Below are 27,854 nucleotides of genomic sequence, written 5' to 3'. Positions count from 1 at the left end.
GGCATTCTTCACTGCCCTTTTTCTATGGGGGTGAATAAAGATGACTTTGTATTTTAGGCACATACAGTTTTTTCTTTGGTACAGAATTATCCAGGGACACAAAAGATGAAAGTACATAATACTTGAAAATAATGAGCAATGGCAGAGCTTCCTGTGCCTGCACAACGGCTGCACTCTCTGCTGGACCCCCTAATCTAACAACAAAAACCTGGTGCATAGGACAGAAGGAAATTCCTCTTCATTGTGTAGTTGGAGCAAACCTGGAAAGATTCTAAGACATAGCAGCTGATATCATCAAAGGTGATCCAAGTGACTCTGTACGGGCCACGAAAGGGCCTTCCATTTAGTCAAAAGTCACCAAACCTCCCCAGGAAGTGGGACCACACATTAAAGAATGGACCCTCAACCCACACAGTATAGCCACCTTGAGTGCTCACTAGAGGACAGGCAATTTGCTACTAAGTTTAAATTCCCTTTTCTCAATTAAATGTTTTCTAAAAGTATGTATTTTTGGCTGAGTCTTGATTTTATTCAAGAAACTGTGGCATAGACAGATTGATCTGTGCAAGAGTTGATGCTGGGCTGGTGTGAAAATGATAAAAAAAATTCAATGAACTAAACCACTGTTCTTATTTCATATGCAATCATTCTTCTAAGGTCTTAAAGATGGTTGTGCCTAAGCCTGCTTTCAAGATAAGTAAACCGAGAGTCAAAGAGGAGGAGGAGTAACTCAAGACATAGCACAGTTAGGTGGTGAAGCTTCAGCTTTTGTTTGTTTCTTTTTATTTTCCAACAATTTACCTAGCTCTGTAGAGTCACTGCATAAGCATTAGTTTTAGTTTCTAAAAGTTAGATAGCAGAAGATTTTGGAGTGAATGTTTTTCTCATTAGACTCACAAGGATAAACACATGTAGCTGATGTGTTGCTCAAAAGTTCCTTGGGTTGAATCTCAACATACAGTAAGGGCTCTGGCTTTCTTGAAGTAACACACTTTCAGTATTTCAGGTGAGCTGTTATATTTCTCTACTTCTTAGCTTTCCTATTTCCTTTTATATTTCACGTGTGTTTTAACAGAATATTTAAAACCATGGCTATCCTAGACATCATAGAACATGCCTAAAATATCAGGTTAGGTCAAGGACAGCTTGAAGTAGCTAGGGAAACTATTTCTCAAAAAAAAAAAAAAAAGAGTATGGGCTAGAGATATAGTTAAGAATAGTTGTTGTTCTTGGAGAGGGTCAGGTTCAGTTACCTAAACTACCTTATGAGTCACAACCATGTTAACACTAGTTCCAGGAGATCCAAGCCCCTTTTCTGGATGCTGTGGGTACCAGCAATACATATAGAAATACATACATGAAGAAATACACTCATACATATAAAATAATATATAAATAAATATCTAAAGGCAATGATTGTCTCACAGTACCTACCAATAACCAATAGCTCACAAGGAAAGGGTTAATGAGCTCCTCCCTTATCTACAATGAGCTATCGACAGGCCAAATATTATTCAGGACCAGTGTAAGCAACCACAACTGCTATGAGCTCATAGTAATGCCATGACCTTTGCATTTTGTGGTCATTTCTCCCACCTCCAGACTTTTAATGTTTCCACTCCTCCTTCTTTTGTAATGTTCTCTGAACCTTAGAGGAGATGGTTTAAATGTCTGGTTTTGGACTGAACACTCATCTTCCAGACCCAGTAAAAACACTGGGTTACAAAGAGCATGCAGGGACTGGACAGAGACCCCCTACATATTTGGATTAGTTGGGTAGCTTGGTCTTCATGTATGTCCTCTAACAATTGGATTGGAAGCTGTCCCTGACTCTGCTGCTTGCCATTGGATCACAATCCCCTAAATGGATGGCCTAGTTGTGCCTCAGTGAGAGAGGATGTGCTTAGTCCTGCTAGGGCTGGATGTCTCAGGGCAAGATGGTACCCAAGGAGGATTCCCCTTCTCTGAAGAGAAGTGGATAGGGTAACAGGAGAGGAATTTGTAAATAAATGAAACCGTCATCAAACTCAAGTGACTATATTGGCATCTCATCTGTGGCCACACAAGTTGTAAAGCTAAATCTCTGAGTTTTATAATCTCTGCTCTATAAGTACAAAGTGCCCACTCCTATGCCAACCACTCCATGCTCCTTTCATTGCTTACTACATTGCCAGTATCATCATTCATTCTGTTATCCACGTCTGAGAAAACAGTCTGGATGAAAATGACCTACTGATGATGCTACATTTCTATCAGAAAAATTGTGTGCAGCCACTCAGGCCATTATTGTAAATTGCTTAATTTTGGATTCTGGATGGCTTTGATTCAACCATGCTTTCCTAAGAAAGTTATCTAAATGGGTAGTGCTGCCTCGGTTTACCCATTTTAAGAAGGGAGAAACAGGGACACTTTTCTTAATGAGTTATTCTGGTAATTAAATACTGCCTCCAGCCAGACTTCTCTATGTGCTTATGTCTGGAGACTCGGTTTTTTCTTCTGGTGTTATGAGTGAGCTTAGCTTTCCATGGATCTGACTAAGGTTCAACCATTTTTGTAGTAGATCTGGTACTTTTTCACCTTCTTAGGGACCTGAGTTCATATTTTTCCCATCACACAACTCACACAATTTTCCTTCTCTGGCATATCTTTTCACTACATCAGTACCCTACTAATTCACTTCTCTTCTGCTCCATTTCATAGTTTGCATGGCCATTGCACCCAATCCCACCATATCAGAGTCCCCCAAACCCTTACACTATTACATTTGGTGGTAAGTTTATCAGTATTTAAATAACTTGATGTAATGGCCCAACCACACAAGGCTGATCAGGCCCACTTCTTGGACTCTTGGACAGACATACTTTATTCAGGACACCATGCTCCTCTGGCATCCCTCCTACTTTTTAGGTCATTGTCCTCCTGCTTTCTCACTCTAGGTTTTAGGGTCTGTCCTTGTGGCTAGGCATTTGGACTTCATTTGCTCTCTATCTTTTCTCATCCTTAGTCAGCTCATGCCATCAGATGCCTTTACTGTCTGTCATCAGAAGAGAAAACAACACACTTGCTCATGGTGTGAACACAGTTTGTGAAACAAATACCATGGCCACCTTGCATGTTAGAAGGGTTAAACTTAAAAACATAACCGTGGGAAATGCTTCTGGGGTAGAAGCTACGGAACTTTCTTTGTGGATATGGTTTTTACAATGTCTGTAGACATTCATGTAGAGAAGTGGATCAGTAGCTCCCTGCAGGGCACTCAAAATGGCAATCTGGATTTGGATGCATTTGTCTTTTTTTTTTAAAAAAACATAAGCCATACAGGCTGTTTGCCATTTATACATCTTCCCCGTCCCTCATCAAATACACTGAAAACAAGAAAGTCTCGTCTTTGCAACGTCTTTGCAATTAGAAGGAAATGGGTTAGTAAACTCGTTCAGCTCCAGTTCACTGCAGATTTTTTAGATGTTGGATCTTATCTTCATTAACAATAAGAAAATAATGTAAGAAAGGTAAAGCATATTTTTCCCCCTAGGAGGTGGAAAGAAGCATAACTCCAGATTCAGTGCATGCCGAGTTGTTTGTTCTTCACTGTAACACTCTGTGCTCTGGAGTATGAGCACACTATCTGAACACAGCATTCTGTGTCCACCAGCAGAGACTGAAAAGGGGGAGTTACCCAGAAAAACATTTTTATCCTCTCCAATGTTCTGTGGGCTGAACTACCCTGGAGAACAGGCACTCATTCCAGTAAATGTGGTTCTGAGTTCCCCATTACTTTTTTACATGCACCAAGGCAATACTAGGTCCTGTAACAATTCCTACTAACTGATCAGAATATTTGGGTGGACTTGCAAAAGTGATTCAGCTCAAACTCTTATCTGAAAGGATATTTTTCTTGCGTTTTTACAGTACATAACCTTCCAGACGTCCTTTGTGGCATCTCTGTTTTAGTCTAATATAAATGAATGACTGCTTCCATGACAGCCATGAGATGATGAAAACGTCCACAAGCTACGGATGCAAAATATAAAGCTTCCATGTCTGGACATTATGGTGTTGTAGCTGAAAATAGGAAATGACACCCCAGGTATAGTATTGTATATCTCATATAAAATCTGCAGTGGAATTTTATATTTTAGAGGTAGCCTATGGTTTCCATTTGATGTAGGAAACTAGACGTTAAATCACAGTGCAGTGAAACGGGCTCCTCAGGCAATCACCTCACAATCAGAGAGCTACAGCACAACCCTGAAGGGAGCATAGCTTTAGCTTGGTGTTTCAAATAGTTTACAAAAAGAAACTAAGGCTTTCTTTCAATGCTATGAGCATGTGAACAGCATATGTTTGTTATCTAAGCATAATGCACATATCATATGAGATAAATGAATGTTCCTTTTGTCCTTAATATATGTTATTGGATATTGTTTTTTTTTGCTGCCGTTAATCTATTTATTCCTAATGTACTCATAATACTGTTATTTCAACTCTACAAAAAAGAAATATTATAAACAAAACATTTTAATTTTTAATTAACTCAATGTCTATGTAAAAATAAGCTATCCAAATACAAAGGAAATACAATTACATTAAAACATTCCTATATACAGGAATGCAAGTAATAATGAGTCAATATTTATAGATTATTCATAATTGGGAAAAATCATGAAAGTGAATTTTGTAATGGGGCCTCATGGAAAAGTTAAGGGTAGTCAACATCAAACTAAATGGAGAGAAACTAGAAGTAATCCCACTAAAATGAGGGACTAGACAAGGCTGCCCACACTCTCAATTATTCAATATAGTACTATATTATTCAATATAGTACTCGAAGTCCTAGCCAGAGTAATTCGATAACAAAAGGAGATCAAGGGGATAAAAATCAGAAAGGAAGAAGTCAAAATATCACTATTTGCAGATGGTATGATAGTATATATATATATATATATATATATATATATATATATATATATATATAAAACCCTAAAAATTCCACCAGAGAACTTCTAAACCTGATAAACAGCTTCAGTGCAGTAGCTGGATATAAAATTAACTCAAACAAATCAATGGCCTTTCTCTACACAAAGGATAAATGGGCTGAGAAAGAAATTAGAGAAACAACACCCTTCACAATAGTCACAAATAATATAAAATACTTTGGTGCGACTCTAACTAAGGAAGTGAAAGATCTGTATGATAAGAACTTCAAGTCTCTGAAGAAAGAAATTGAAGAAGGTCTCAGAAGATGCAAAGATCTCCCATGCTCATGGTTTGGCAGGATTAATATAGTCAAAATGGCTATCCTGGTGAAAGCAATCTACAGATTCAATGCAATCCCCATCAAAATTCTTTCAATTCAATTTGAATTCTTTCAAAATTCAATTCTTCACTTAGTTTGAAAGGCCAATTTGAAAATTCATCTGGAATAATAAAAAACCTAGGATAGCAAAAACTATTCTCAACAATAAAAGAACCTCTGGTGGAATCACCATGCCTGACCTCAAGGTATACTACAGAGCAATTGTGATAAAAAAACAAAAACAAAAAAACCCCCCTGCATTGTACTGGTACAGCGACAGACAGGTAGATCAATGGAATAGAATTGAAGACACAGAAATTAATTCACACACCTATGGTCCCTTGATCTTTGACAAGGGAGCTAAAACCATCCAGTGGAAAAAACACAGCATTTCAACAAATGGTGCTGGAACAACTGGTGGTTATCATGTAGAAGAAGAATGCGAATTGATCCATTCCTATCTCCTTGTACTAAGGTCAAATCTAAGTGGATCAAGGAGCTCCACATAAAACCAGAGACACTGAAACTTATAGAGGAGAAAGTGGGGAAAAGCCTCGAAGATATTGGCACAGGGGGAAAATTCCTGAATAGAACAGCTGTAAGATCAAGAATTGAAAAATGGAACCTCATAAAATTGCAAAGCTTCTGTAAGGCAAAAGACACTGTCAATAAGACAAAAAGGCCACCAACAGATTGTAAAAGGATTTTTAACAATACTAAATCTGATAGGGGACTAATATCCAATATATACAGAGCTAAAGAGGCTGGACTCCAGAAATTCAAATAACCCCATTAAAAAATTGGGTACAGAGCTAAACAAAGAATTCTCAACTAAGGAATACCGAATGGCTGAGAAGCATCTGAAAAAAAATGTTCAACATCATCAATCATCAGGCATATGCAAATCAAAACAACCTTGAGATTCCACCTCACACAAGTCAGTATGGCTGAAATAAAAAAACTCAGATGACAGCAGATGCTAGACGAGGATGTGGAGGAAGAGAACCACAACCCAGATGCCCCTCAACAGAGGAATGGATATAGAAAATGTTGCACATTTACACAATGGAGTACTACTCAGCTATTAAAAAACAATGAACTTATCAAATTCTTGGGCAAATGGATGCATCTGGTGAATATCATCCTTAGTGAGGTAACACAATCACAAAAGTAGTCACTTGATATGCACTCACTGATAAGTGGATATTAGCCTAGAAACTTAGAATACCCAAGATACAACTTGTAAAACACAAGAAAATCAAGAAGATGGAAGACCAATGGGTGGATACTTCATTCTTCCTTAGAATAGGTAACAAAATACCCATGAAAAGAGTTACAGAGACAGGGTTTGGAGCTAAGACGAAAGGATGGACCATCCAGAGACTACCCCATCCGGGGATCCATCCCATAATCAGCCACCAAACCCAGACACTATTGCACATGCCAGCAAGACTTTGCTGAGAGGACCCTGATATAACTGTCTCTTGAGAGGCTATGCCAGTGTCTGGCAAATACAGAAGTGGATGCTCACAGCCATCTATAGGATGGAATACAGGGTCCCCAATGAAGGAGCTAGAGAAAGCACCCAATGAGCTGAAGGGGTCTGCAACCCTATAGGTGGAACCACAATATGAACTAACCAGTACCCCCAGAGCTCGTGTCTCTGGCTGCATATGTAGCAGAAGATGTCCTAGTCGGCCATCATTGGGAAGAGAGTCCCCCTGGTCTTGCAAACTTTATATGCATAGGGGACTTTTGGGATAGCATTTGAAATGTAAATGAAGAAAATATCTAATGAAAAATTGAAAAAAAAACACTCTATAGGAAAGATTTCAACACACAGTTGTAAAACCTCATAAACCTTCTCACAGTTACAATATAAGGAGCTAAACCTTACGTGTCTCTGATATACACGGCACCCCTCTCCTGTTCTCCCTCTCCTCCCATTCCTTCCTCTGCCTTGCCTCCAACCTTCTCTTCCTCCTTCCTTTTTCTCATTATTTTCTTCATTCTAACAGTCCTCAGTTGGTATTCTCTCACAGGATACTTAACCAAGCTTGTGAATTTGAGATATATTTAAAAATATTGTCTGGTCACTGTTTGTATTTAATATTGTATATTAATTACAGAGCGCTAATCATAATGACACTTTAAAAAAAACCACATGGTCACACATAAGTTATAGTAACTGCATTATTATATAAATAGCTTATCAAGTATTTAAATTAGTCACAATGATATTTATGAGAAAGAAGACCCTAAGAAACATCATTTAATCATAACTTTTTAATATAATTACTTATTCATTAAAAATAAAAACTTAGGCAAAAATAGTAGTGCTTTCATCGGAAACCATTTAAAATGGCTCTTCCTGTGTTTCACTGATGAAGTTATAAAATATAAGGTCACTAGACAGTGAGAGACATTCCAGTCCTTCCCCTTAGTAGGAACTGCAAGGTATGTCCCCATCCATTCTTTCTAATAAACTGATCTACCTGTTGTTTATGTGTGGTCTATTTTCTTTTCTTTAACTCAAAACTACAAGCTTCTTTCTCTTACAAAGTACATTTGCCAATATGAGTCCTCTGCAAACACCACATCAGCCCAAGTATCCAGTCTCTGTTCTCAACTCTACAATGCTGTTGCTTAGTGTACGCACATAGAGCTCCTTGCCAGCTGCTGAGAGCTCTTTAATGTCATCATAACTGCTCTGTGTGGGCCAAGTTTTAGGAGAGAGAACAGTTTTCATGGTCCACAAGCAACACAGAAAAATAATATGAAACAACGAGGACCTCCAAACTGCTATAGAAATCAATCAATATCTATACATTTTTATGTTTTGGGATCTGTGTTATCAAGGTAATTGCCTCTGCTCTTTAGGTGCTCCATCATAAAGACTAAGGCAAGATAAGATGATTCTCCAAGGGAATGTGAGAAACTCTATCTTTCTTTTACAGTCAATAAAAGTGTAGTGATTGATTTTATTCTCACACATAACCTGTGGTCACGAACAGCCAAGAATACAAAAGAAATCAATTTGAAGTAGAGCTAGCAGTATAAATACAGTAGCCGAGTTCTCGAGGCCCACACAAGGACACAGATTTCTTGTAAGCAATAACCTCATTTCTGATACCTGAATTTCAGAGAATTCTTTTCCGAATATGGACTCATTACTCTGTGTTGGAGGACCTAACAAAATTTTGTACATTTGAAAATGATCACGACCTTGAGAGAGGTATTTCTGTGTATTCTGTGTACCTTCTGTAACTCTTCTTGTGTCTGTAATGGAAAACAACAGGTGACTGACATAGAAACACAAATACAAATGCCCTTTGAGGAGTAATGTATGTAGAATATCAGTGGGGTTTTATGAAGAACACAGACAGGGAAATGAGAAGACAGGTTCCACCTTGTTCTCAATGTTTCTAGTCATTTTGCAAAAATGGCTGGAGGAAACAGAGGAGTTGATCCCTTCTAAAATAAGGAAATTAATGTTCACATTATTATATTGTTATATCTGTAATACCAGAAGAGAAATATCAAACAAATGAAAATGTTCATATCTAGGGGTAAAAATATAATGGAGGACTGTGGTAGTAAATATTTAATCACAAATTGGAGTTTCTACCCTACTTATTCAGTTCCCAAATAAAAGACACACAACTTTTATATTTATAATAAGCCTTTAATGTACTAGAGCTGGGCAGATATCTACCCTCTATGCTATTGGTATCTACTTCTCTGTCAATAACTCCAAATTATAACTTGCCATGTTGCATCTGGGCAGCTCCTAACTTCAATTAGCCAGCCCTCATGGCTGTGTTTTTATGTCTCACTTAGCCTGTGACATCTTCTCCTTTCTCCACTTTCTTCTCCCTTCTTCTCTTCATGGTCTCCCCTCAGACCCCAATCCCGGGAACCCACATCTACGTATCTCTCTTCTGACCAGATATAGCCTGAAGGCATCTTTATTCACCAGTCTTTGATAACTTCCAGGGCAATGCTACATAGTATCACTCCTGTACATGTAGATTCTCTCATCCCCGGGTGCAACCAGGCGTTGGGAGCCAGCATTTGTCATTACAATACATAGCAAAAGATAAAACCTCAGCATGTCTCCTTTTTTTGTCTAAGTAAAAAGGCTATTTCTCTTATAATAATAAACAACACACAGTAGGAACAATTATGAAACAATTATAAAAATTATTAGTTAAAAGTTACATTTAAAAAGTCCAGTCTGTTTATATTTGGCAGCTTCAAAGAAAGTATTCTATTATGTATTTTATCTTGGTGAGTTTAGAGTTCTGTATCTAAATTAATTTCTATCCTAAATTGCATTATCAATCTAAAAACATCTTGTTAGACCTAGAATATCTTTTTAAATTCTAAATAATTTAAGCTTATACTAAGACTATTGGTATAGAATCTTCATCCCCAACAGAGACCTGAGAAGGTAAAAATATTATTTGAGTATTCAGAAAATATAGGGGTGCAGTGTATAAAAATGAAAGAGCCAGCTGACTGTGGCAGAACCTTCCCCTTATGAATAAAGGTTTCAAGATTTCAAAGGACCAATCACTGGGCAAGTAGGCAGGACTTCCTGGTCAGAGATTGGAAGAGGAGAGGCAGGAAAAATATACTTTCTTTTGGTTGGGAGAGAGCATGGAGTCACAATGTATATAGCCCAAGCCCCCCGGCTTAGGTGGTGAATCTGCCGTGACCTGCCACGGGAGGATTTATAACTTAAATAGCTTACAAAGTTAGTATGCTAGTTACTGTGTCCAGCAATTCTGTTGCCTGTTGATTCTAAACTAAGATTGTGTGGTGTTTTCCTTCACGCAACAACTCAGCTCTGTTCCAGAGAAAGGTACAGTGGCAGGGAACCTCAGCCAGTCATGGGAATTTGGAAGCATGGGGTGTGTGGGAATGACCTACCTTGGGAACTTAGCGGGCTGAGTGGAAAGATTTCAGAGCTCAGAGTCAGAGAATGTGCTAGGCTGAGAACAGGCTAGCCTGTTCGCGGGTGCCATGACAGTGGTAGTGTGGGTGCCTTTTGTAGTTATTTCATGCCACAGCTGACCACCTGGACAGTTCCCAATATTCTCTATAATGTTGGAACATTTATATTCAGCCTTCTGGCCCACTCAGTATTTCTGACAGCTCTTTCGTGAAGCAGGAATTGTGAAGGACTTGCTTATGCTATCTTGGCAGAGCTTGGTATTTGAGTTCCCTGCATCCATTTGACCTTTTTGGATAGCATTTAGTTTGCAGATGAAATTAGGGCTGTTTTTTGTTTGTTTGTTTGTTTGTTTGTTTGTTTTCCCTCAGTGGCTAGCTTGCCACAAGTGAAGCCATCTAACCATGTCTCAATTGAGGTCTGGTATCTTCTTTGAAGTGGAATGGGGCTATTGTTAGGAGCAGAGCTGCCTCATAATCAAAAGCTCTTTTAAAAATGAACTAATTTTAAATGTTGTATGCTGTGAGTCTCTGAGGCGTTTGAATACCATCTATCTATTAATAGCACATCTGAACAAGCAACAGGATGTATATTTTAGAGTAATCAAGACTATAATCTAACTTGACCATGAGTTTGATTGATTGACTATTAACTTGCATTACTTAATTATTCTAAACGGTTTGTAATAGCAGCTATTAAAAGGACTTGGACTTAACCTTTTATCAATAAATGAGTTGTTTAGGCATAATACCTATACAAGAGTTGAAACATGCAAATGTGTTATAACAAATTAACCTTAAATGCATCAATATACAAAGATTTAAACCAATGAAAACAAACCTGCATCAATATACAAAATTCTATATCAATTTAAGAAAATATAACTTCAATTCTGCATCAAAATATAAAGATTTTTACCAATGTAAGGTTATTCCTATAAAATGTTTTTTAGTTTAAGAGTAGATTCAGTAATCTACACCTATTTGTCTAATTTCCTATATTTCTATATCTCCCTTCTCTTCCCATATAAATCTAAGATGGATGTGTATTTATTTTTTTAAATTACAAAGCACATTCCTAATTATTATTAATCAAAAACCTATATAGTACTTTTAAGGGAAAAAAAGTGTATCATTTTGAATCCCAGCCTGTTGTTTGGAAGTGGCTGTATCTTTTAGCAGAGATTCCCACCCTGACTTTATTGTGTAGACCAGGCTGGCCCAGTATTTCTGTTATTATTATTACTTATTAGCTCAGATGCTGTGTTGTGCCTGCACAACTAGGCTGACATACCCAGGTCAGAGCTGTGCTTTAGCAGCGGCATGAGCCCAGGTTGGCTGGTGTGAGGTTGTGTTTCCTAGGAATGGCAGAAGATTCACCCATAATGTCTCACCAAAGTAACTGTCTAAATATGAGCTGAACAAGGACAACAGTAGACAAGTCCAAATGAAAAGAAATGTTAGAGTTGGGGAGTCCAGGAAGTCTCAAAGAACTATGGGCAGCTAGTGAGTGCTGAGAACATGAGAAATAGTATTCTCTGGGAAAGAGTACACCAGTTGGTCATCCAATACCAAATGGTCAACTCGGAAAACACACATTATCTGGAGTAACAGTATGCAAAATGAGCCAGTTGTACATATGTGTGTGTGTGTGTGTGTGTGTGTGTACATATGTTCACACACACACACACACACACACACACACACACACACACACAATGACAAAAGAAACCATGAATTCGAAAGATGGTAAGGAGTGTCTTGTGGGAGTGTTTGAAAGGAAGGAAGGAAAGAGGTGGATGATGTAATTATTTTATAATCTCAAAAATTAAAAAATACAAAATATAAAAAATTATAGTTTAATCAAATGAAATCAATTAAAATGAAATTAATACTTACTAATTCACCTATGAGCTACATTGTATCCTAATTTACACACATATACTTATGTACAGATACAGACAGACATATATATGCTGTATATATACAAGTATGATATATATACACACATATAAATAGCAGGTAAATTAGTTATTTAAATATTTTAGGAACAAATATTTTCTAGGAAAGAGAAAGATTATATAAAATTCAAAAAGTGCTTTAATACCCTACATTCTAAATAAGAATTAGAAATATCAATGCATAGTTGGAATCTTCCCCATATATGGACTAGGAAATAAATTTCTGCTTTAGAATTTAAAGAAGCTTTAAGACTATTCAGGTCCAAAGAACTCAGTAGCAGAATTTAAAGGTTACAATTGTCTAAAAAGATTTAAAAAAGAAAAGTTAGAATTGAAAATAACAGCCACAGTGGACTGCAAGAGATACACCTGTCGCAACTCAGACTTCCTAATTGTATACAAACACAGGAACTAAGATCAAAATGGTGGACCTTAGGGCACACTTGGAGATGTTAGGAAAATAACTTGTTAGAGTAAAACCTTCTAAGGATCAGAAAACAATTGGTCCTGATCTTCTAAGACAATAAACTTACCGAAGGTGATAATTTCTAGGTAAGTTCCTTCCTAGTATGAGGAGGGGACACAATGACAGCCCTGACACCAGATGGCAAGTCATCTACTGGACAAAAGACTTATCTCTCAGTTCTGATTAGTTGAGTTTATGTTCACTTCCTGGGTTGTGGATATTTTCTTATTACAATGTTACATTGCTGCAGCAGCATTTCATCAATTTCCATCTACCTTTTTCCCAACTGTAAATAAAGGCCCTTAGACTCTATTGATATTACAGGGAGTCCACCTTGAGATAGGTAACGATTGATAAGGGAAACTTCTTTAGAGAATGGTCTAGCTAATTAATGAAGATGGGGAAATGTACTGTTGCTATTTTGTAAATTGGAAGTTGATTGAGACAAAACAACTATCAGGGTAACTAAAATCATTGCCATTGTAGGATTATCTACCCCCAAGCTCATATATTGAAGCTCTAACTCCAGAATATAACTGTATCAAGTATGAAATCTTTATAGAGGTAATAGAGTTCAAACAAGATTATTGGGAAGGTCCCTAATTTGAATGACTTGGTACCCTAATGAAGGGAGAAATTTGGACACATAAACACATAGAAAGACTGTGAGCAGACTTGGAGATGCCAGCACTGTATACAATGATAGAAGGCTCAAATAAAATACCCATTCTCTCAGATCTCAGAAGAAGCCAGGTCCACCAAGATACTGACGATTCTAAGCTCCAAGTTATGAGCCAATAAAATTCTGCTGTGGAAGTGATCCAGTTTATGGATCTTTGTTATGGTAGCCCTGTAACCTCCTAGCAGCTAGGCTTTAGTCTCTTGGTAGAAGTATATTACAACTGAGGAAGTGTCCATGCCCAACCACAATACCACAAACAATGAATCAAAACCCTATTAAGCTAAGGTAGAACACAACAGGGGGTAAAAGGATAAAAACAACCTGGTTCCAACAAGTTATTATTACTAAAGGCAAATAGGAACCAGGAATCTACAGTCTTTTTTAAATACATTAATTAAATACAATATGTAGTTTTTGAGAATACATTAATCAAATGCAGTATGTATTCTCTTTGGCCTACTTGAACAAAGAACAAATAAGGGCTAGAGAGATTTCCTAGTGGGTAGAACATGGCTGCTTTAGCTAAACTCGTCTCTGATGATCCAACACTATTTTCTGCCTTTCACAGACACCAGACATGCATTTAATGCATAAATATATATATATGCAGGCAAAATACACCACATATAAAATATTTTTAAAAGGTAAATAATAAATAATGAGATTGGATATTTTCTATCTTCCTATATTGATATTTATAGAATTCGCTCCTTAAAATGTATAGCTCATAGGCCTGAGGCAACAGCTAAATATGGAAATGTAAGTGGAGTAGCAAGTGAAGTGTGGAAGTATAGTATTGTCATACACACACACACACACACACACACACACACATACATACATATATACATATACACACATATATATGTATATATATGTGTGTGTTTATATAGTTATAGGTAAATATGCTAGAATATCTGTAAACATTACTTAAAATAATATGGTATGTACAGCTTACTCACAGGATGTGTACACATCTATATATAGACACTTAGTCTCACTATGTGAATGGGATTCCCATTTATCTGCTGAAGCTCTCACATAATCTTAATCTCATATGGCCCTGAACTCTTCTGGTAGATGATAGAAGAATATGTACTGTGAATTAGTAAATGGACAGAATTGGTAGAGTTAAAAGTGGAAGACAGAAGGAGTGGGAGGTGTTCCTGGGAAGTTAAGTACTCCACTAAATGTCTTCACATAATTAAATCATTCTATGCCTGCCACCTTTAAGGAAAAAAACAAACACAGTTTTTAAACCTCACATGTATAGGCCTTGGAGAGAGCTAGTATATGCAACCATCTGTATGGTGTTTGCATAAGACACTGAATACATCTGGTCACTAATAGCAATAATCACTCTTTGCTAAAAAGCCATCATTTAGACAAAAGAAGCATTGCAGTTGACAACTGTGAGTCAGGTAAGTGCATTCTGAAATAATATTACTTTTACAAACATTTACTGGGCAATCAGTTAGTTTGAGAGAGGCTAGGAGAAATGTACTTTTTATATTTCCAACAATTAAACAATCTGGTTTATATAAACAGCTTGATCAGCTCCAAGACACCAAAAGTTAAAGTGTCATAAAAGAGTTGCAAACCCAAGGATCTTAGTAAGATTAAAATGTAATGGGGCATAGAATGAGAGTCTTCTTCTAGGTTACGGAAAATGTAGTCATCTTCATGGAAGGAATTTGAGAGGGGCTATTCAGATAAAGATGTAAAATATGAAAAAGTTATCATGGGATAATCTGGACACAGACACAACAGTGAGACTATGCAAAGAAGATGAGATGCCTGCCATTTTCATAACAATGGGAGAGGACGCAATCATCGCCCCCTTCAAGTAGAAAAGGAGGGACCTTTCACCAAGACTGTAGAGTTGTATAATGTTGCCCCATTATGTTATAATTTCCAGGAGACATTTTTCTTCCAATATTCAGTGCATAGTTGAGTTTGAAGTTTCTTTGAGGTCTTTAGAGAAACAACTAGAAGTTTTTGGATTCCAGATAGAGAGTTAAAACCAATTTTGTTTGGGCTTTGAAGTCACAGATTTGGCAGGGGGTTTCTAGCATGTTCTATAGGAAGATAAATGATACTAATATATAAGAAGACTGAGTAAGGAAATTGGCCAAGAAGTGACAGAGAATGAGGGAAGCTGTTAATTTAGGTTGAAGCAATTGTTTATAAGCTGGAAAGTTGGTTAAACGGTAGAGGCAAGAAGCAACAGACTAGGTCTCAGGGATGAGTATGTCTTGCAGTTTGTGATGACTTATTAGGATGCTGATGGTTTTGTTATCACCTGGGACAAAAAGATTTCCTGGTTTGGAGGAAAAAAATGACAAAAAATAAGTAGTGTGTAATGTAGAAAGGCAGAACATTCAGATTTAGGTACTGGGTACACAATTAAAAATTTTCCTTGAAACTTGCTGGATTGGGGTTTTAGATACTTACTATGGTTCAATTCCATGAGCAGGTCAAACGTGGAATAACTGTTACAGCACATGCTAGAGACAAAAGATGCACCCTCAAGCCAGGTCCAGTCATCATTAAGTCCTTTAATGAAAATGAGCAGAGTGCCAATGTCTATAGTAACTATGGACATAGCTGCTTAAGCAAGAAGCATGGGTAGGAGCCTTGCTGAGGGTGCCTGTGAGTGCATAATGATAAAGGAGAGGAAACCCAGGTTGTGAGAAGTTTGGAACTCAAGTAGAAAGCTAAGGTGAAGGAATAAATAAAAGAGAAAAGTCTGATGACTTAAGCAAAAATGAGTGCTGTGTCTGAAGACTGTTCCATAATAAGATTAAATGCTATTGTTAAGAGATTGGCCCTAGAGAGAAAATGAAAACTTCCTCAGACTGAAATGCAGAGAAAGAGGAAAAGAAGGAGAATTTTAAGAACTCAATATGTAACACTGAGGGACTTGTTCGGAAAAATGAATGGTTTTGCCAACTTTCAGAGGATACAAAGTTCACAGTAATAAAGTAAAGCACCAACTCCCATATTAAAAGACATAATAGTGGTGGCAGGGTTACCCCTTGAAATAATACATTTTGTCACACCAGAAGTCACTAAAGAGCAAAGGCATAAGGACCTGTTGCATGGTAGTCTAGTTACTCAGTATTATCCAAGTTCAGATGTCCTTCTGTTAGAGCATTTACAGAATAAGGCACTACACATTGAGCATAAAATTGGACTCAGAATAGTTTTCAAATCTTATAATTTCATATTACTTAAAAATAGCACTTTTTATTGAATTTGACTACAAAAAATTGGTTGAAGAATATTGTCTTAAAATTATGGAAAAGCTGGCTAAAGGGCCAGTGGGTACATCAATTCTGTCACTGCTAAAATTACTTGTTAATATATGGGCCCATTCATAATGACTATTAGCTGGACTTATGAAAATGGATAAAGCTATCAGTATCATTCTTTCCATTACTCATGCTTAAAGTAAGTACTTTACAGTCCTAAAGATGCCCAAACATATGTTATATGGAAAGTACTTTCTGCTTAAGAATGATAAATGATAGATATTCTTTTAAAAGGCTTTTATGAGGAACAGGCAGGTTTTCATTTTTACAACTAGGAAATGTTATGTCAGAGGAATTAAAGTGAACAGGATTTAATAGATAGGATGATTGACAAAATTTGATAGAAGCCCGAGGAGTGGAAACGCTGACTAGGGGGACAGCGATGGCTTAAGCTGCAAGTCTCTTCTTTGCTCATTCCAGATGTTGCCTGCTTCAGTGAAAAGCCTCCCGAGTCCTAGAAACCTATTCTCAGGGTCAGAATAGCAAATGGATACACATATGGAGCATGCAGTCAGAGCTTTTCTAATTGGACAACTGTATCTCAGTTCTAATCATTAGTAGCCCCAGGAGTCAGAGGGCAAACCTCAGAAGGCAAGTTTCCAGTACCAAATGAAGCACAGTTTAGAGAACTGTGACTTGGGGCATACTATCTACTCAATCTCATACTAATTACTTTATAAGATCTTTTCTGTAATAAGTTAGGGACTATTAAACCATTTCTACAAATGATAACACCTTAGGCTCATCAAATCTGCTTATTTTTCAAGGTCAAGCAGTCTGTAAACTGTGACAATGAAGCTCAACCTCTATCCTCTAGATTTAGATGTCACACAGTCTCTGTCACACTTTTGGTCTCTAGTATGGCAACAGCTTCTGGTGAAAGAAAAATCAAACACACCAGAGAAGACAGAAGAGAAGGAAAGAAGGAAATAGACATATCCGAGTGGAGATGAATACTTTAAGGAGGAAGAGGGTTCCATAGAGAGATTAGAATTCATGGAATGGATGCTTAATTTGTGTTCCTCTTTGGAAGGTCATTGTCTGCTTGAACACTAAAAGCTACATGGTTTGGCTTGTATTTGAGAAGAAGGCAGTGATGTATAACTTGGAAGGAGATATTTACTATTAAGTATATTTGGATGGGACTAGAATTGATAAAAAGAGATTTGAGAGGCAAGATACTTGAATTTTGGTTCTTATTCTGCTGTTGCTTCTTGGTGGTCTTTAGATAAATTGTACCCTTTCTTTGTGTAAATTTTCTCTTCTTTTTCAACTTTTATTTGAAAATTTAATACATTTATATAATCCATCTTCATCATGTCTACTCTTTACATGCCTTCCAACCCCATACCTTCCTTTAAAATTTCACATATATTTATATGGATGTGGAATCACCTACTGAGGCACGAAGAATCTACTGATGGTCATACTTCTAAACAAACCCAGAACAAAACAAAACCAACCAACCAACGAACCAGCCAGCCAGCCAGCCAGCCAACCAACCAACCAACTAGCCAACCTCCAACCTACCAAACAACTAAGCAAACAAGCAAAAATCCTGGTGACCTTCTTTCCTTCAGCAGCCGTCAACTACAAGGAGTTCTTAGCCAGGGTTAAGGTCTAAGGAGCTCCTCTCCACTGCATGTTAGACTTTTTAACTGGCTTGGTTGTGTCGACTATGAATACATGTGTGCAGTAGCCACAGCATGTCCAAAGAAGAACATTTCAGGTTGCAAAAGAAAACGTGTGTTCAACTCCATAACTGCCCAGTGTTATTGTTCCAGATACAATTCCCATTGCTAGAGACTGCCAATAATTTCTAAAGTACTTGAAATGAAACTCTAAACTGTGACTTTGACCTTTATTATGATTTGTCTTCTACATTCATGTCATATTTTACATCACCGCATAAAATAGTACACAGGGAAATGTCTCCAATGAAAAGTGTTCTTATACATTCATGTGATAGACTACCTTACTCACTTCAAAATCTGTTTAAGGTCTATACCTTAAAATAGAGCTACATGTTGTTTTCCAGCAAAATATTGATGATAAACTCCATAGCCTTCCTTTGCTTTTCAAAGGGCTTATCAAGGTGATTCCAAAGTTTTAAGTAAGTCACAGTTTAGTTACATTTTTTTTTTTGTAAAAGTAGAAGTAAAATTTGAAACATAGCTTAAAATTCTAATTATTAGGCCATCAGTTACATAGAGAGTAATAATAGACCTCTATAAATGTTTATAATATCTTTATGACTCAGTAAACAAGCAAAATAAGATGAAAAACCCATTATGGTATAAAACATTGCTGATATAAGACAAAGATAATATTATCTTTCTACATGAGTCATAAACACATAACAAAGTGTGATACAGAAAGCAATTGATATAAATTAGAGATAGGCCAAATAAATAGAGAGATATCTTTCATGAGTTGCAAAGATGTATAATTTTATGATGTCAGTTCTTCCCATTCTAATCAGTTGACTCAGCACTTCTCCATAGTAAACTTTCTTGTGATAGATAGAACATATTCTAAACCTTACAGCAACCTGAGAATATCGTTAAATTTCAAACAACTTGAAATATAAAAATAAGATAAAAGGGGCATGTGCATTTTGCATTCCTGAGTTGGCCCTGAGCCACCTGCATTAAAAGAGGGTGACCCTGTGTAGGGATAAATAAATAGCCAAGTGTGTCACATCTGAGTGTATAAAATCCCCCTGAATATTTGATCAATGTTATCAGCACAATTCAATGTTGAAAATTCATTTTTAACAAATAAACCCAGAATAAACTAGAGAACTCTAGAGAAAATACAACCCCTACCTGTAACTCTTGAAAAATGTCTCAAAATAGTTTAGGATAAATTTTAGACTTAAATATAGATACAAAAATATAAAAAATAAAGGAAATAAAGACACCATGACTTTTCTCAAAAGTATCCCAAAATTTCCAATTTCTTCAAGATCTGTTTTGGTTTCTTTCATAATTAATTTTATACAACACTCAAACTCTATTCCAGATCTGTCTTGCTAGCTTTGAGATAATCATGCATTTGACTAAAATGGATATAGCTTTAAATCTATTTACAGTAATACATTTTACTACTTTGTTTCTTATTTGATGGTACAGAAAGAACTTGTCACCTACACTTGATGGGCAGTTGTCTACATTGAGCTCATATAGACCCCAGTATTTTTTTCTATCTAAAGATATTAACTTTAACTCCATATACAAGCAGTTCTCCTTGCTTCTCTTGCTTCTACTTACTTTCAGAAAGACGATATAAAACAGTGACATAAAATAAGGCAATAGGAAAGTATTTACCGTAGTCCATAGAGAACAGTTCCATCAGGATGCAGCCTGATCATTCGGTTTTTCACTGTGACCCCATGCACAAATGATTTCTTGTCATTGAGAAAGTAGGTGTCTGGTACCCAGAGTTGGTCAGCTACTCTGTTGTCAAGGGTCAGATTTAATGGGATTCCAGAATATGAAAGCCTCTTGTCCTTCCAAGACTGCTGGAAATACATGGTGAGTGTATAATCCTGTGAAAAAAGAAAACAAATAGGAATTTTACCGTCAGCAGCATCTCAGGACCTTGGCTGAGAGTCCAAGTGTGTGGGGTCAGCAGGAAGGCTCAGAGAGTTAAAATGCTTGCAGCACAAACCTGAAAGGCTGAGTTCATTTTCTGAAACTCATGTAAAGGTGAAAAATGAGAACAAACTCCACAAAGTTATCTTTTAACCTACACATATGTGCTATAGGACACATGTTCCCTGATATAACATCATATACATAAATGCCAATAAGAAATGAAATAATAACTCTTATAAGAAGAATCTATGCATATGGTATTGTGGATGTCTAGAGTCCCTTCTCGTGTTCCATACAAGATATTTTTTAATACGTTGTCTTAAAAAAGAGAGTATTTTCAAACTGCAACACCTTCTGAGTGACTAGTGCTGTATTTAACTCTTGAATGTTACCAGCTGCCTTTCTCTAGTTATTCATAGTGAGTTACACCTTGTCAGTGTGTCCTGAGGAGCTGTTATAATTCATATAGAGATGAAGATAATTATGTAGCCTGAAGACTGATGTCAGTGGTATAAATGATCAAGTTTCTTATGTTATCTGTGTTCCATGTGAAGAATAGATTTGCGATGGATTGGATTTATACTTAACACTATGCCTTCTTACACTGTAAAAGCTTATAGTGAGGACATCTGACCATACTTTTCTCTTGCAAAAAGTGACAGAAATATCTGGCTTCAGTCCATGTAGAACCCGACAGAAAAAGGATGGTGATCATTACCATAGTTCTTTAGCTATTGTCTCATTTTAAAGAACTCTAACACAAACGTATAACTATTATTAGAAAATCTATTTGGAACAGTAAAACCATGAAGTGTTTCAGGTGTAAGTTCTAACATAAAAAAATCAGTGACTGTGAATACTTTACCAATGATCAACCTACTGTACAACATATGTGAACTGGTCATAATAATGAAATGGAAGGTTACTGATTTGAATAAAGAGGCTTATATCTGGTCATCCCTTGTAGAGCCCCCAACATATAATTGCATATTTCTGAAAAATACTGAATCTTAAGACAATACTGACCCCAGATAAGCAATTTCATCATATTTAAACAATATACTCAGGCCCACTGTCACGAGTGACTCAGAAACCATCTTGCATTTGTTCAGAGGCATTCCTCCTTGTTCAAAAGCAATAATTTCTACCCTTCAATTCTAATCATACACAGAAGCTTTGAACAGACTGAAACAGAAGCTCACCTTCATAGGTAGATAAACTCACGTCCCCACCCCTCCACACACATAGAGTGTCCTGACTTCAATAAGTCTCTCCAGTAAGTAAGAATTTTAGGATACTATCTTAGAGTGTAAATAGGCATAATCTTGAGAATTAGAATAGATTTCAAATCTTCTCACCATGAAAGTATAAGTATGTGAAGTAATCTTTATGTTAATTACTGTTTATTGACCTAAAGTATATACATTTTAAAAAACATCATATCATTCATGATAAGTATATATACCATTTTAAAATTAACATATTAATGTTGAATGTTGTAATTGAAATATATCTGTGGTAAGTAAACAACAGGGAGCTAAGAGAGTAAGGTAATGTCACTATATAGGATATAAATAGGTAACCGTCATGAAGGTGGATATGTGTGCATGTCCATGTGTGGGAATGTGAGTGTGTGCATGAGTGCATATGTATGTGCTTCTGGGTCCTCCTCCCTTCCATCTTTGGAGGCTCTTTTATTTTCAATAGAGAAATAAGGAACTATATGCATGTAGTGAGAGCTATGGTATACATAACTCAGTCTGCTTTAAATAAGTATTGAATGAAAATTATATCATATTTCTAAGTTGGGCAATGACATCCCCAATCAGTAGTAAGAAATAATATAAGAAAACCCCTGTGTGTTGATATACTACACTGATGAATGACTGGAACAAGCCCTCCTTTTCTTCTTTTTTTTATTAGATATTTTCTTCATTTACATTTCAAATGCTATCCCCAAAGTTCCCTATACCCTCCCCCAACCCTGCTCACCAACCCACCCACTCATGCTTACTGGCCCTGGCATTCCCCTGTACTGGGGCATATGATCTTCACAAGACCAAGGATCTCTCCTCCCATTGATGGCCTACTAGTCCATCCTCTGCTACATATGCAACTAGAGACACACGCTCTGGGTGTGTGTTTGGGGTTACTGGTTAGCTAATATTGTTGTTCCTCCTATAGGGCTGCAAACTCCTTCAGCTCATTGGGTACTTTCTCTAGCTCCTTCATTGGGGACCCCGTGTTCCATCAAATAGATGACTGTGAGCATCCACTTCTATATTTGCCAGACACTGGCATAGCCTCACAAGAGACAGCTATATCAGGGTCCTGTCAGCAAAATTTTGCTGACATATGCAATAGTGTCTGGGTTTGGTGGTTGTTTATGGGATGGATCCCTGGATGGGGCAGTTTCTGGATGGTCCTTCCTTCCACCTCAGCTCCAAACTTTGTCTCTGTAACTCCTTCCATGGGTATTTTGTTCCCCATTCTAAGAAGGAGCAATGTATCCACACTTTGGCTTTCCTTCTTCTAGAGCCTCATGTGTTTTCCAAATTGTATCTTGGTTATTCTAAGTTTCTGGGCTAATATCCACTTATCAGTGAGTGCATATCAAGTGATTTCTTTTGTGATTGGGTTACCTCACTCAGCATGATATCCTCCAGATCCATCCATTTGCCTAAGAATTTCATAAATTCATTGTTTTTAATAGCTGAGTAGTACTCCATTGTGTAAATGTACCACATTTTCTGTATCCATTCCTCTGTTGAGGGACATCTGGGTTCTTTCCAGCTTCTGGCTATTATAAATAAGGCTGCTATGAACATAGTGGAGCATGTGTCCTTATTACAAGTTGGAACATCTGGGTATATGCCCAGGAGAGATATTGCTGGATCTTCCAGTAGTACTATGTCCAATTTTCTGAGGAACTTCCAGACTGAATCCCAGAGTGGTTGTACCAGCTTGCAATCCCACAAGCAACGGAGGAGTGTCCCTCTTTCTCCACATCCTTGCCAGCATCTGCTGTCACCTGAGTTTTTGATCTTAGCAATTCTGACTGGTGTGAGGTAGAATCTCAGGTTTGTTTTGATTTGCATTTCCCTGATGATTAAGGATGTTGAATATTTTTTTTTTCAGGTGCTTCTCAGCCCTTTGGTATTCCTCAGTTGAGAATTCATTTTTTAGCTCTTTACCCCATTTTTAAAAATAGGGTTATTTGATTTTCTGGAGTCAACTTCTTGAGTTCTTTATATATATTAGATATTAGTCCCCTATCAGATTTAGCATTTGTAAAGATCCTTTCTCAATCTGTCTGTGGCCTTTTTGTCTTATTGACAGTGACTTTTGCCTTACAGAAGCTTTGCAATTTTATGAGGTCCCATTTGTTGATTCTTGATCTTACAGCACAAGCCATTGCTGTTCTGTTCAGGAATTTCCCCCCTGTGCCCATATCTTTGAGGCTTTTCTCCACTTTCTTCTCTTACACGCATTCACGACCGGCCAGGAAGAACACAGCAAACCGGAATCTTCTGCGGCAAAGCTTTATTGCTTACATCTTCAGGAGCCAGAGAGCAAGAGAGCAAGAGCTCTATTGCTTACATCTTTAGGAGCCAGAGCGCAAGAGTGCTAGAGTGCAAGAGCCAGAGCAAGAGAGAGCCAGAGGAAGAGAGAGAAATGGCGAAACCCCGTCCCTTTTAAGGAGAATTATCCTCCGCCTAGGACGTATTACTCCCTGATTGGCTGCAGCCCATTGGCCCAGTTGTAAAGGCAGAACACATGGCGGGAAAACTGCCCCTGCACGTGTGCAGATTATGTTTACCACTTAGAACACAGCTGTCAGCGCCATCTTATAATGGCAAATGTGAGGGCGGCTCCCAACATCTCCCCCTTTTCTTTTAATAAGAAAATAAGAGCAATAGGCCACCCATATTAATGAGAGTGGAGATAGAGGTCAAATCCCCAGTGTGCAGGTAAAGGAGCCATGTACAGGATTAGCTCTTAGGCTCACAGGCTTTTACCCAGAGCAACCCTGACCTGCTCCCGTGTCGTTTTTCCTGGGGAGAAGGACACTTGGACACTCAACCTTCTTGAAAGATGACATGTCTCCCTAGAATAGGCTCATACATGCCGCAGAGCCCTTCTACTGCAGTACTTAGCCGTGCAACTCTCTCGGGCTGCTGAAGCACACTCACTCTATCCCGTGCAATGAGACTAGCCTCATGGGGTGCAAGAGCTGAGTGGCCAGCGACCTATTGCTTAAGCATAGATATATCAGGGGAAGCACCATGTTCTAGTACTGCAAGTGCCTGGGCAATAACCACCTTGTCTCTCCTAGTTTGGGCCTTAAGCTTACAGACCAACCAAAGAAGCAACACTAATCCACAGCAAAGTGTATCTCCAAATAATCCCACCCATACCCATTCTTTAAAGAAGGAAAATGCTGAGGAGATCCAATTGGGTAATCCTTTGATCAGGGACAGGTCCAAGCGCATGGAGTTGACCTGAATAATGGCAAGTCTCAATTCCTGAAGGGTCTGTTCAAATTCAGCCGTCCAATTCTGTAACATATACTGAGAAAGACTTTTTGACAAATTAGCTGCCCTAGTAAATTTCTCATACTGAATGGAAGTAACGCATAATGAGAGGTCCCCCAAGCTCCCGACAAACCCTGAGCCAGTCTTGTAAACCTTTGTTCTTTCTTGGGGCTATGGCCACTCTGCATTCCTGTGTGGCTTGCTCATAAATGAGTTATTCTACCAGAGGTGCGGCTTGCTTCAAATCTGCAAAAATACGCTCTGCTGCCTCTGTCATTCTGGCCACAAAATCTGAGAATGACTCCTGAGGTCCCTGGACGATCTTTGTTAGTTGTCCAGTGGCTTCACCTGCTTGGGAAAGCGCCTTCCAGGCCCTAATAGCCTTTTCATCTGATTCAGAACTACTAAGAACTGGCTCCTTGAGCTCATCTAGTGATGAGTATAGGCTCCTTCTCCTAGAAGCCTCCGCTGATTGATCTTTTTTCTTTTCTTTTTCCTTCTCCTTCCTTCCAATCTCTCCCCAGGTATTCTTACCTGACCTAAACTTTTCCTCAGGTTCAAGACCCGTGGAAAGGCCTGTATACTTATTTTGTGTACCATATTTCCTCTTTGCTCCTACTCTCTTTCCCCGCTTTACTTCTGATAGATTGCCCTGAATTTCATCCAGAATTTTCAGCCCTGCCTTAACCACTTGATAACATGTGAAAAGGAACAAAAAGGCTCCTAACACTAGAGAAAGTTCAAGGCCAAACATACCTTGTAAAGCTATTTCCCACTTTACTTCTGATAGACTGTCTTGAATTTCGTTAGAAAGTTCAAGGCCAGACTTACCTTGTAAAGCTATTTCCCACTTTACTTCTGATAGACTGTCTTGAATTTCGTTAGAAAGTTCAAGACCAGACTTACCTTGTAAAGCTATACTTACGGGTACCCTGTTCCCCAGCTGAAGAGTTCTGAATTCACGCAGTTGAATCCTTCTCAACAGTCTGTGTTGTGGGAACACTTCATTACCACCGTTCCCCAGCTGAGGAGTTCTGAATCCAGGCTGGATCCTTCTCAACAGTCTGTTTTACGGGAACACTTCATTACCACCGTTCCCCAGCTGAAGAGTTCTGAATTCACGCAGTTGAATCCTTCTCAACAGTCTGTTTTACGGGAACCTTTATGACCGTGACCCGCAGTTCTGGTTCCGGAATGAGGAATCTTCCTTGTGCCGGTGATGGTAACCGTCCCGAGTTTTCTTGTCCCGGGTTTTTTCTTCCCGGATTTTCTCGTCCCGGATTCTCGGCACCAACTCTTACTCGTGTTCACGCGACCGGCCAGGAAAGACGCAACAAACCGGAATCTTCTGCGGCAAAACTTTATTGCTTACATCTTCAGGAGCCAGAGAGCAAGAGAGCAAGAGCTCTATTGCTTACATCTTTAGGAGCCAGAGCGCAAGAGTGCTAGAGTGCAAGAGCCAGAGCAAGAGAGAGCCAGAGGAAGAGAGAGAAATGGCGAAACCCCGTCCCTTTTAAGGAGAATTATCCTCCGCCTAGGACGTATTACTCCCTGATTGGCTGCAGCCCATTGGCCCAGTTGTAAAGGCAGAACACATGGCGGGAAAACTGCCCCTGCACGTGTGCAGATTATGTTTACCACTTAGAACACAGCTGTCAGCGCCATCTTATAATGGCAAATGTGAGGGCGGCTCCCAACATTCTTCTCTATAAGTTTCAGTGTCTCTGGTTTTATGTGGAGTTCTTGGAACAGCCCTCTTTAAATTTTGCATTTCTAAGCATTTCTCCAGCTGGTAGCTTCAATTGGGGCCTCATATTATGATACAAAGAGATATTAATAAATCATATTAATAACCTAAATAAGCCTTTTTATAGATGATGATCATATTAATATGATGAACCACACTGAAAGACCTAATGTATAACATTATCTATGTTTTCTTCCCTCTCTATGATGTGGCACACAAGATAATAACCTCTTTTTTCCAAGCTGGGATCTGGTTTCCCAAGCTCTCTTCACTCATTACTTTTTGTTCACACAGTAACATTTGGTGATTGGCTAGTTACTCATATAAAGAAGCTGTGGGTTATACATAAGAAATGATTTAGTATAGACCAATTGTATATACATTATTCTTCGTATCCATTCATAAAATGTCACCAGCCACATACAGCTATAGTAAAACCTACAGCCACAACTGGACATCTATGTTACTTTTAGATTAAAACAATGCAGAAGAATGCTGTACTTGGTTCTACCACACATATTTTTTTCTATTAAGTTTTCAGGAGTTCAAAGTGCAAACCCTCGAAAGGGTTTTGAAATTTCAGAAAGAAATTCTTGCTTTTGGCCCAGAACCCTGAATGAAGTCCAGTTTCAGGTCTGAACCTGGCACTATTACATACATTCATCTGGCTGTGTGAGCTATGCAAGTGACTCCTCAGGGGAAGTGTGATATTGATAGAAACTACAGGCCAAAGGGGATTCTCTGACACTGAGTAAATTAATGGGATTAGTGGGTGTGAGATTGCTAATGAAATTGGTCAAGCTAATTCAGGCATAAAAGAATTTGATTCATTGAAAGGGAGAGCAAATCAAATCAGGAACACTCAATGAATGTTCACAGAAGATATTGTATTAAATAAAACATTTCTTTCCTTTCTGAGAAATAAAATACACAATTAAATTTAGATCTGTAGTTTTAAAGCCATGAAGATTTTGCTTTTCATAATACCTTTTTGGCGATATATGACGAAACGTTTGTCTGGCTGTGACAATTGGGCGGTGGTATTAGCCTCTGTGAGGAGATGACAGACTTCTTATGAGTGTACTGCTATACACGTCACAGCACCCACCAGAAAGAATTGGCTGCTTCAAAATATTCAGAGTTGAAAATCTCGGCACATTGTCAAGTTTGAGAAACCCTGCCTTCAATGAAGCAGCTTTCCTTTTAGCATCACTAAACACTTCAGAGTCTTGCATCACTGTTACAGAAATATCTGAGCTTTTAACATATTATTAATTTTTTTTTTTGCTAAAGAATCT

General features: G+C 37.9%; 1 protein-coding gene across 2 annotated transcripts in view; it reads right to left on the bottom strand.

Annotated features, from left to right (window-relative positions):
* Gabrb1 (gamma-aminobutyric acid (GABA) A receptor, subunit beta 1) overlaps positions 1 to 27,854 on the bottom strand; it is a 491,652-nt gene that overhangs the window by 259,949 nt on the left and 203,849 nt on the right. For both annotated transcript variants that reach the window (NM_001370968.1, NM_008069.5), the window contains one exon: positions 20,005 to 20,225. In NM_001370968.1, the coding sequence (NP_001357897.1) occupies positions 20,005 to 20,225 (221 nt within the window). The remainder of the gene's footprint in view (positions 1 to 20,004; positions 20,226 to 27,854) is intronic.

Source organism: Mus musculus, chromosome 5, assembly GCF_000001635.26.
Source record: "Mus musculus strain C57BL/6J chromosome 5, GRCm38.p6 C57BL/6J".
Lineage (NCBI taxonomy): Eukaryota > Metazoa > Chordata > Mammalia > Rodentia > Muridae > Mus > Mus musculus.
Note: the sequence above shows the minus strand (reverse complement) of the source record. Positions and strands in the feature narration are given on the sequence as shown.